Source organism: Anarhichas minor, unplaced genomic scaffold (assembly GCF_050575085.1).
Source record: "Anarhichas minor isolate MPS153535 unplaced genomic scaffold, ASM5057508v1 ptg000010l, whole genome shotgun sequence".
Taxonomy (NCBI): Eukaryota; Metazoa; Chordata; class Actinopteri; order Perciformes; family Anarhichadidae; genus Anarhichas; species Anarhichas minor.
The window spans coordinates 1,106,195-1,118,176 of record NW_027466456.1 but is presented as its reverse complement, the minus strand read 5'-3'; the positions used below and the strand labels follow the sequence as shown (position 1 = coordinate 1,118,176).

General features: G+C 43.5%; 2 protein-coding genes across 2 annotated transcripts in view; one reads left to right on the top strand and one right to left on the bottom strand.

The window, feature by feature from the left end:
- Positions 1 to 415: 415 nt before the first annotated feature.
- LOC142946218 (high affinity immunoglobulin gamma Fc receptor I-like) lies at positions 416 to 8,885 on the bottom strand. Its single transcript, XM_076087281.1, has 6 exons — positions 8,855 to 8,885; positions 5,285 to 5,575; positions 3,404 to 3,709; positions 2,010 to 2,282; positions 697 to 781; positions 416 to 554 (listed from the first exon to the last, which is right to left on the bottom strand). Exons 1-6 carry the CDS (start codon positions 8,883 to 8,885, stop codon positions 416 to 418), a joined length of 1,125 nt encoding a protein of 374 aa, XP_075943396.1.
- A 1,759-nt stretch (positions 8,886 to 10,644) lies between these two features.
- The window catches only part of LOC142946905 (capping protein, Arp2/3 and myosin-I linker protein 3-like), a 28,861-nt gene continuing 27,523 nt past the window's right edge, over positions 10,645 to 11,982 (top strand). Inside the window, exon 1 of the mRNA XM_076088528.1 lies at positions 10,645 to 10,702. Within this exon, the coding sequence (XP_075944643.1) occupies positions 10,645 to 10,702 (58 nt within the window). The remainder of the gene's footprint in view (positions 10,703 to 11,982) is intronic.

The window sequence follows — 11,982 nt, the reverse complement described above, 5'->3', positions numbered from 1 at the left end:
CACTAAAAAACAAAGCTTTGTGACGATGCATTTTCCAGCTGATGCAAGAGGCTTTTTAAAGAGTTTATTTAGTTTGAGGGTAAATTTGTTCATCTGAAACCATTAAAGATATGAAACAATTCTGTATCAGTATTTTGTAAAAGTGTGTGATTGTGTGAAGCTTTAAGATTTGTATCATAAGAGAGAACTTTACAAACCAAGGACAGGACATTGACATGAATAAATAAAAATAAAAAGCAACGGGCCAAGAGTGGGTCCTTGCGGAACTCCTCGAAGAAGCTTGACCCTTTTTGGCATGTGACCATCAATAACTACAAATTGTTCTCACGTCGTGTTAGAAACAGCACTGGCTGAACTGCCTCATAGGTTCCTCTTCATTCAGTGTTTCCTGTACGCTTCACATAACAGTGGTCCTTTAAGTTACAGGATACAACTGTCTATCCAACAGATGGGACATCTCCATCCAGGACAGGTCCCACTGCACCTCGGTCACGTCCTGCTTGGTCGCAGGAAGCTCCGCTGCTGGAAGGTTCTCTTTGGAAAATGGCCAACACCTACAGGTGCAAAACGTCTGGTACTTTCACACAAATACAATAATCAGTCATGCATTTTCTCAACCGTCTGTTGTGACGTGATCCATGCCAGGAAGTAGAGAGTGAGAGGGTGAAGTGGGCTGGAGGTTTCATAGATACTGACCTGTGGTGACGAAGCAGCCAAACAGTTAGAGGAATGAGGACCAGAGGTATGATTCCACATGAAACAATGATCCATTTCCAGGAGCCTGATGAAGAGAACAAATGATATTTGTTTTAGTGTCACCTGAACCAGGAACTACTTCACTCTTTCTTGGGATTAATAGGTGTTTATGTTATAGTAGAGATTAATAAATGTTTGTTTAACCCTTGTTAAAAGGTGCAATGTGTAAGATCTGGCTATAATTCTGGTTTAAAACATTCAAAAACAATAAACTAACATTATCAAAAGAATGTGACACGGTCACAGTGCTGACCTTATGTTGTAGAGTCTTTTTCTCGCCACTATGGAACTTTATATTTAATCCGATTCACAAACTTTCAAAACGTAAAGTTACTCGGATTGTACAGCCTCCGGTTAGTAGCCCAGTAAAATCACAGATGGCTACCGTAAACTAAAGGCTGACAAGTTAGTTAATTACTGATGACTGTAAATTTAGATTGTAGTAAAGGTGAAATGCTGCCTGTTAATATATTGTAGCATGTGGCGAGGGATTATACATATTTAAAAAATAAATTATTAGAAAGTGGTACTCTTTGTTTTACCCACAGTCTGTATACAAGAAGTGGACGTCATGATCGGGACGTCTCCCATGTATTTGTTGACTGACGTTTTGAAGCCTTGAGTTCAGCATTTTTGGCCGTCGCCATCTTGGTTTTTTGCAACCAGTGAACAGGAAGTGACCATATTTGGACTGAGGAGGAGTGACGTAGAGACGCCGTATACGTCTCTGGTAGAGACCTGTCAATCACTGTGTAGCCCCACCCTAAAGCATCCCCTGCTTTATGGTCTGTTTGACTCTAAATGGACCATAATGTACTAAATGAACATCATGCTGTATTGAAGAAGACTTGAAACTAGAGATTGAGACCATAAACTCATGTTTACAATGTTTACTGAGGTAATAAATCAAGAGAGAAGTAGAGTCATTTTCTCATAGACTTCTATACAACCAGAGGTGTCGCCCCCTGGTGGACACTAGAGAGAATGCAGGTTTAGGACACTTCAGCATTGATTTTACTTACCTTTACTCTTACTTTACAATCTTACCCGATAATCATTATCATCAAGTATTCTCTCTAAAACTAGTAAATTAATGTACAAACAAAACAATATCATGTTACCACTGGTGGAGGCTGCTGTCCCATCTGTTGATGTGAAGTTTAAGCCTAAAAGACAAGAATTGACATCTTTCACTGATCTGCCTATTTTACAAGAAGCACAATGGTGAATATTAATAAAGCCAGACAGCTGACCTGCATCAGGTCTCACTGACAACCAGCTCTCTGGACTCTCCATCTTTCCGTCCCGGGACGCACACTTGTAGAAGCCTTCATCTCGCCGTGTCACATTCTCAATAGTCATGTTTATTACTCCGTCTGAACTGGAGGAGCTGTAAGTGTCGACTTCTGCTCCGTTTTTAAAGAAGGTTGTTCTACTGTGATTGCCTGTCCAGTACTGACAATACAAGACCACTTTATCACCCTCGAATACAGGGGAGGCAGGAGTCTTCAAAATGATGGTCCCATCTGTGGGACAAAGACAGTAGACACTGTTAGCAGACAAACACCTTCACTACAACTCAACACTCATTATTACGGTTGTTTGAAATGCAGTCACTCACACAACACATTTAAATCCTCAGAGGCAAATTGTGCAGCTTTTGCAGCTGTTAAACTTGCACAAATATTTAAAAAAAGATAAATATGCTGCCAAGCAAATAGCGTCTCGGTGCTCCTGTGGTTTTGTATTTAAATGTGGTAATATTCAGACATTTGGTGCAAAATTGGCCCCGTTTATTGCAAATGGTCGTTATGCAGTTGCGTCATGAAAAATAAATGAATAAAGCTCCCCTACGTGTCATTTTTGAAGATACACAAGAAAAAAAAGGAGAAAGAAATGAATAAACAAATGATTTCTTCACTCTCCCTCCACAAAAAAAGAACAAAATTGCTCTCAGCTGCAAAACTTTATGGCTGTGTGTTTGCGCTGTAGAATAGTTGGCACATTATCTTTTCGAGGAATAGGGACCTTGACACGAGGAAGACAGCAGCTGAATGCGATCCGTCACAGCTTCCTTGTATTCGCTTTCTAAAAGCCACTTTAGGCACCTTGCAGAATTGTAGTCTTATAATTTTCTACGGCCAGAGTCACCACCAGGTGGCGATATGAACTTCCATCTTCACAGGAACAACTTAGTTCGGTTTAGGCAACAAAACTACTTTATTAGGTTTAGGAGAAGATCGTAGTTTGGGTTAAAATAACTACGGAAGTGGCGTTACTTAAGTACAGATGTGTGACAAATAAATGCATCATTACGTGGATTTCACACAAACTGATTTTGTTGGATTTAGATGAAGAATTACAGCACATTGATTTTTGTAGGTATAGCTCAATTTGCTGAAAAACATAATTTATATTTAAAATGTATAACCATTTATAACTTTATATCAAAGTAACAAGGGAAAATCATAAGATTAAACTTTTTTTTTTGAATATAGACTGATGCACTGAGACCAAGACGTTGAAGTGAAAGTGAAAAGTGTGATACGATGCCCCGCTCTCCCGTACTGTTGTGACTATTTACACAAAACAAAAAACAAAACTGTCTCCAACAGCATTCTTTGAGAATCTTCCCCTTTAGACTCACTGCTCACTGTGAGGTTGACGGCGTTGCTCCGGCCCTCGGGGCCCTCGAGGCCCTCGCACCAGTACAGTCCACTGCTCCCACCGATGGCGGTGAACGTGCATGCGTCCAACTTGTCTGCAGCGACAGCACCCCCTAATGGTGAACAGCGGTCAGTGACGAGGACTCCTCCTGACTTCCTCACTGCACGCTGCTCATCGCTCCACTGCCTCAGCATCCAGCCCGAGGGGCACCGCACAGTGAAACGCTCCCCTCTGTAGAGCTGCCTGCTGCTGGGAGTCAGAGTCAGGAGTGAGGGAGGAGGCAGCTCTGGATGAGACACGTGGACAGAGGGAGAAGAAGCAGACAGTGAGTTGTTTCAAACAGTATATGAGCTGACGAATGGTTCCAACTCCAAGTTTTACCCATTTGTTTGTTAAAGTCATAAACGTACCAGCAGTTTCTGTTTGTCCCGCTGCCGACTAACGGGTCACATGGGACCACAAATCTCTGTAAAATATATTACAATTATCACACAACAACAGCAGTAAATGTTTTTATTATTGCAACACCTGTCTTTACTGCAGCAACGAGCAATAACGAGAGATGAAAAGCACCCAGAGCTCTGTCACTAACTCAGCAGCAGCAGCACCGGAGAAGCAGAGATTGTCCGCATACTGTCAAATTCTGCTCAACATATTTCATTGCAAATTATGTAGTTTCACCTGGAACTCAATTGAATTTTCTGACACACACTACACCCAAAATTAATAGTAATTCATATGTTTTAAAATCAGGCAAACATATCCTATTTAGACATATTTTTGGGGATGGCAATTTAAATCTGTCGCTCGGCTGTCAACTTTGGTCCAGACTGAAATATTTCGACAACTAATGGATGCATTGCCCTTATAGTTTCTACAGTCATTTATGGTCCCAAAACGGTGAGTCATGTCTATGGTTTTAAAGGGGACACATCATGCTCACTTTCAGGTTCACACTTTTATTTTGGTGTTTCTACCAGAAGGTGTTTTCATGCTTTAAACAGATTATTTTTCTCATACTGTCTGCCTGAATATACCTGTATTAACCCCCACCTGAAACGCCTTGTTTTAGCGCCTGTCTCTTTAAGACCCGCTCCAGAAAAGGTAAGCTTATGTTATGACAACGTGAACAAGCAACTTTGGTGAACTTTCAGGAGAATATCTCTTCGGGCGCATGTGTGACCCGTGCACTCTAAAGTTTAATATTTTGCAGCCTCATTTGAAATTTAAATAATGAATACCAAACGCAACGCGGTAGACTCACGGACTGTGTGGGCGTCTTCATGCGCACTTTCTATTTTGATTCATGCATGTTCAGCAGTGCAACGTGCAAACATCTGCGTGAAGGTCAATGTTGATCAGCTGGTGTGGCGATTATTTAATACTCGATGATATGAAGGTAAACACAGTGAACGGCGGTTACGACTGTGCACTATAGAGGCTGCGGATTTATCAACATGTTGTGTCCTGCTGCCTCTGGATTTGAAGAACTGAAGGAGAAGCTTTTCATACAATATAAAGCAGCTGCAAGAATCAATCAATATTCATTCATAGATCAACACAAACTGATTAACCCACTTTATTGCTTTAATTACTTTTGATTCCAAGTAATACATAAAGTATTATTAATACTATTTAAAGGAGCAATAAGTAAAATTTTACTACACTTTCTGAGTAACTCAACAACTCCTGGATGAGTTGCCATGAAAATCTGGCACATTCGTGTTCCCGTCATTATGAATCTTAATAACTTTACAGATCACCTCAGTTTTCCATCTAGCGGCATCAATTGAAAGTCGATCCTGGCCGACACAAACCTGTGTGTTGTTGTGTGCATGAGGAGGTCGTAGCTGCTGCTCACCTGACACGCTGAGCACGGCCGGCTGGCTGAGGAGCTCCACAGAGCTGGTGTTGCTCTCCCATCGCTTGGCTTGGCACCGGTACCTGCCCGCGTCCTCCCCCGTCACCGCGGTGATGGAGTAGCTGTCACCCGAGACCCGGTGCCTGGGGTTCGGGGTCGAAGCGGACTGGTGCTTAAACCAGCGGTAGCTCCATGCCGACCCGAGGCTCGACTCCACCGAGCACCGCAGCAACACGCACTCACCGAGGTAGATGTTTGACCCCGGAGGCCACACGCTGATCTTCAGAGTCTCTGCGGGAAGACCGAGACTCCTTTGTGGACTTTTATTTTTTTAATGCTTGTGTGACAAATATACTGCAAGTGTGTGTGTGTGTGTGTGTGTGTGTGTGTGTGTGTGTGTGTGTGTGTGTGTGTGTGTGTGTGTGTGTGTGAGAGAGAGAGGCTCTCTGTCTTTTTCAGTACCTTTAGTTGTAGCGTTTTGGAGAACAAATGCACCTGAAATACAAAGAAATAATTTCACACAAACATGTTCAAAACACACACATACATCTACTTATGTCCTCAAGTACTACCATAGCTTGTTCCTGCACAGCTTGTTCCCGACCAGAGCTTGTTCCCGACCACAGCTTGTTCCCGAACCACAGTTTGTTCCCGACTACAGCTTGTTCTTGACCACAGCTTGTTCCCGACCACAGCTTGTTCCTGACCACAGTTTGTTCCCGACCACAGCTTGTTCCTGCACAGCTTGTTCCTGCACAGCTTGTTCCCGACCACAGCTTGTTCCCGACCACAGCTTGTTCCCGAACCACAGTTTGTTCCCGACTACAGCTTGTTCTTGACCACAGCTTGTTCCCGAACCACAGTTTGTTCCCGACTACAGCTTGTTCTTGACCACAGCTTGTTCCCGACCACAGCTTGTTCCCGACCACAGTTTGTTCCCGACCACAGCTTGTTCCTGCACAGCTTGTTCCTGCACAGCTTGTTCCCGACCACAGCTTGTTCCCGACCACAGCTTGTTCCCGAACCACAGTTTGTTCCCGACTACAGCTTGTTCTTGACCACAGCTTGTTCCCGAACCACAGTTTGTTCCCGACTACAGCTTGTTCTCGACCACAACTTGTTCCCGACCACAGTTTGTTCCCGACCACAGCTTGTTCCTGCACAGCTTGTTCCTGCACAGCTTGTTCCCGACCACAGCTTGTTCCCGACCACAGCTTGTTCCCGACCACAGCTTGTTCCCGAACCACAGTTTGTTCCCGACTACAGCTTGTTCTTGACCACAGCTTGTTCCCGAACCACAGTTTGTTCCCGACTACAGCTTGTTCTTGACCACAGCTTGTTCCCGACCACAGCTTGTTCCCGACCACAGTTTGTTCCCGACCACAGCTTGTTCCTGCACAGCTTGTTCCTGCACAGTTTGTTCCCGACCACAGCTTGTTCCCGACCACAGCTTGTTCCCGACCACAGCTTGTTCCCGAACCACAGTTTGTTCCCGACTACAGCTTGTTCTTGACCACAGCTTGTTCCCGAACCACAGTTTGTTCCCGACTACAGCTTGTTCTCGACCACAACTTGTTCCCGACCACAGTTTGTTCCCGACCACAGCATGTTCCTGCACAGCTTGTTCCTGCACAGCTTGTTCCCGACCACAGCTTGTTCCCGACCACAGCTTGTTCCCGACTACAGCTTGTTCTTGACCACAGCTTGTTCCTGACCACAGCGGTGGCATTTTGGGAACAGTATGTTTGGTCTGCTCCGCGATTCAGGAGTAAAGTGTATTAACACGGACGCCACAGGCAGCTCAGATGGTTTGTTCCTCACATGGTGGCACGCCAGAGAGTCAGTCACGCTCCACTGCTGAGAATTCTTTACTCCCATTTGAATCCCTCAAAACCTGTGTCCTTCATAGAATCCCTCTCAATGTGTAGTGGAGGCCTAAAGTGTCTTATTTTGTTCATGAGACATGGACTGTCGAAAACGGGGGGGGGGGGGGGGGGGGGGGGACAAAACAGCAATCTGTAATTCTGCTGAGACGTTTGCTACGAAGACACATTCCTCACCGTCGCAGCGCTGCCACGCAGTGTGACAGAGAGGAGAGCTTCCTGTTCCTTAATGAGACTGTTTGTACTGTTAGTCATCCCCATGGGAACGGAAGGAATGTACACACACTTGCTGTATTTCCCTGTGAGACACACACACACACACACACACACACACACACACACACACACACACACGTAGAGTAGTGTAACATAGTCCCTAGTCTCACATTGACTCATGTATTTCTATTTTATGCTGCTGTATACTTCTACTCCACTACATTTATTTGACGGCTTTAGTTCCTTTTCAGATAATGTTGAACCTTTACTAGCTGCAGCATTAGGGATGCTTCCACATTAAAGCATCATTAATTATTATCCAGTAATATAATGTATATTATTTAAAAATTCTGCCAAATTATGTTTTGGTGCTAATACTTTCACTTGAGTAAGATTGTGATTGTAGACCTTTACTTGTAACAGAGTATTTCTATATGGAATAGCCGACACAATGCTTTTGCAGCTCTGTCCATCTTTTTCGGATGCTGGCGTGTGTACATCATTATAATTTAGCGCTGTCTCAAACTCCCAGCTGCAGCCCAGTAAAATTTATAACCCTGCATAACTTCTGATATACTGATATCTGCATCAAAGCTGTAATTCAGCGCTGCTCTGAGAGCTGTTTGCTGCAGACGCTTCCTTCTGTTTTATCCAACAATCCAACACTGTTTTCATTCACTGGTCATTTTTTGAGTCTTTGGTCTATTTTTCTTCCATAACTCGTCTTCTTTCAGACTACAGTAAATACAACATTTATTTTACTACTTTGTCTGTTTACGTCTGTAGATTTCTACTAAATTCACCAAAAGTTACCATTACATAATGCCTCATTTGCATATTTAAACATAACATTTCAGAAAACTTGTAATACAAAAGATATTCATCTTAATGTGAGTGATGTAGTGGTGAAGTTTCATGGTGATATCTCTGAGTTCATGTTTTGACCCTATTCACCTGTAGAGTCTCTAAATGTCTGTAATGTAACTAAACGTCTCTTTAAAGGACGTTTCCTCTAAATGAGTTTGTTCTCAGACTCTGATCCAGAAATCTCCACTTCAGCAGCTCTTACATTCACCAAACTTTACACTTGCATTCCTCTGTGTGCTGAAGGTTAACACAGAGGGGTTTGTTCACACATCATTCATAGTCTGATTTATTCAACATTTTAGTATTAAAAACATGGAGAAAATTGATTTTTTTTATGACTGTGCACAATATTTTGTGATTTATGTCGTGATAAAAAGAGATATGAATCCCCTCTGTAAAAACCTTTCACTCTAATATGTCAACAAAATGAAGCAAGGATTTTGAACTTTCAATGCAAAAGAAAATTGTCTTAATGTCAGTATTCAACTGGGGAAGTTTCATGGCGATATCTAGTTAAATATTTTACCCCATTCACCTATATGTTCACACATATTTCTTGTTAGTCTTCCAGTCTGAATGAACCCATTTAATTGGTGATACTCACCCAGTAGTGAGGAGATGAGGATGATGTTCATTCTGTCAAACGTCCAAAATCAGATGTGCACCTCCGCTGTGATTTATTAACACAAAAAAAGAGAAATGGACAATAACTGATTTCAAGATTCAACAGTAGAAGCTACTTGAAACAGAATAACGGTCTCTCTGAGGAGGAGTTTCGACCGACTATCACGACAAACCACAGACAGAGATGGTCATCTTGGTGGAGACGTTTCCTTCCTCTGTCAAGCAGTTAACAGGCGGAGCCTTCAGAGTCCAGGGACACACGGAGAGGCGAAGATATACCGAACACAAGTCACCATCAACAAGCCGCTTTACAGTGAAATCTCTGAAGTCACGTCGTAATCAACGCAGCATCATATATGTGACCCTACAGTCAATGGAAAACATGTATTTTTTTTACATAGCCACGATAGCAGCATGTTTTTATGGATCACAATATCTGTCGTTTTGTCCACCACTTTCTAAAATATCTCAACAACTTTTTAATAGATTGCCATGAGATTTTATGTTAGATATTCGCTGTCCCCAGAGGATGAATCCTAATGACTTTGGTGACCCCTCTGACTTTTTGTCTAGCGCCACCAGCAGGTCAAAGTTTTCACTTATCCTGTGAATTAAATCAACACATACTGGATGGACTGGGACAAAAAAACATTCATGGTTCCCATATGATGCATCACATCACTTTTGCAGATTTTCTGAAAATGAGTTTGACATATTGTGGTTTTGAGTGAGGCTACAAACATATTGGATGGATCGTAATGGCATGTCATACACACATTAATTCACCCCTTTGCAATAACTGAGTGGGAAAAAAAGGACTGGAGGAAGAAGCGAGATGAGTTGGGCTCAAGATCAACATAGAAAAGATGAAGGATTCAAGATGGTCGTAAAAGACATTGAAGAAGTTAAAGAGTTCACTTACTTGGGAGAAGGAAGTGGAATGACGGACCTGAAGAACAGACTGGAGCTCCAACAACATCTCAAGAGGAACAAAGCTGAGGCTGTAGGAACACTAAATGAGTGTGAGACGTGGGCTACCGGCCAATAACGAGTACCGATCCGATATCTGGGCTTTGGGTACCGGCCAATAACGAGTACCGATCCGATATCTGGGCTTTGGGTATCGGCTGATATCGAGTACCGATCACATACTGTGTGGAAATCACTATCTCTAGTTTTCAGAGCTACTTTAGTCTTGTTTTACTCATTTTTTTAATTTTATGAAGAACAATACAATCCTCTGGATCACTGGACAGCAATTATTGTGTATTATAATCTTAAATAAATATATATATAATAGTGCAGTCTAATGAAATAGCATCAGTCTAGTTGCTGCTTCTTGAACTGTTTGCAGCCAAACCTCTTTGAGATTTTGCCATATTTTAAAGTGTGCAAAATAAATGGAATTCATTACTGAAAATGATTAAACCACATTGCAATTCCTATAAATGTCTACCCTTCTTGTGCTCTGTGCTTTCCCCCCAGGTAACTAGCTGCCTCATTATCCCTCCGTGATCCCCTCCCTCTCCTCGTCATCACTCCCTCCACCCTCCCGTCGCTCCCACATCCAGCCTCCCATCATCATCATCATCATCCACAGGGTTTCTTCCAGGAAGCGCGTCGGGCAGTCGGATGCTCTTCTGCTGGAATGCCTGGGAGAGAGAGCATCCTTTTTGTCCATTTCTGAGGGAGAGAGAGAGAGAGAGACAGTGGGGAGGAGGTGGAGGAGAGGAGGAGGAGGAGGGGTGGCGATAGGAGAGAGGATCAGACATGGCTTCTAAGGAGATCACTGCCTCTGGTTTCGTGGGTGCGAGCAAGGATATCACAGGTGGGTAAAGACAGACAGTTTTGGTTTAATTGCTCCGTGTTGCGGGTTACAACCGCGGTTGCCTCCCCCCTCCCTCCCCCCGTGTCCGCGTCCGCGTCCAGGCTCGGGATGCTTTGTTTTCCCAGACTGGCGACCGAACCGACGCATTGGACGGCGGGGTCCTGAGCTACACCTTTCACATCTCGTCCCGGAGCTCACCGGGCTCGGCTTTGTCCTCCTCAGCGTGCATGTGAATCAGTTGATGTGCATGATGAATTATTTGCAGGGAAATATACCTTTTGCTGTAAATCTGTCCCTTCGGGGAGGATCAGGCAATTAAAAAAAGAATAAGAAAACCCAGCCTTTAGGCCAGAGAGGAAAAAGGGGCGTTGTGGAGATAATGTTGTGCACTCGTGGGTCTGAGAGCGTTTTGTTCTGCACGTTTTTATTATTTTTTTGTACCAAACACCCTGATCCTGACCACGATTCCCTCTCTAAACCTGAACCCTGGAGCGTTTTATCTTTGTTTTCCCTGCAGCCTAGAACCAGCTGGAGCGCTATATAGTGATTGCATGCCAAAGTGAACGCAAGGGGGACTGGTGAAGGCACATGTTCACTGTGCATCTTGCCAACAAACGCGCATAAGCTATGGACAAACAGCCGCGCGCAAATATGTCTATTCCTTTTTTTTTTTATGTATATATATATATATTTTTTTTTTTCTCAAACAACAACAAAGTCACAGCGCAGCCTGAAGCGAATGCACGCGCACAGACGCACGCGCGCTCCTACTCATGCTCGGGGTCTGCCGCTGCGTTGATTACTCCTAATGGCTCTATTAGCCACACTGTGATGATTAATCCAGTGGAGTCCCTGCCTCCTCATTCAGTCACCTGCCTCCTCCTGCACTGGCTGACTGACAGGAGGAGGCACCGGGGTTGGGGGGCCTGGGGGGGCCACTGAAGGGGGGGGGGGGGGGGGGGCACCGAGGCCCCATACAAGCTCACCCACCTGATAGACTTCAGTCCAGATCTATTCTCAGTGTTGTATCTGACTGAAAGATCAGCAGACTGGTGCCAGTATGAAAAGCATTTATGTATTTGTTGAAGTCTTGGAAAGTACGTGGAGCCTTTCTTTAAACATACTGATAAACATTTCAACAGTAGAGGAAGAAGTACTATGATCCTTTACTTTAGTAAAAGTACGGTGTAAAAATATTGAAGGTGAGAAAAATATTTGTTGTCATGCTCTGGTCAATGTTGAGATTCTGGTCTATTTTTCTTCCATAACTCTTCTTCTTT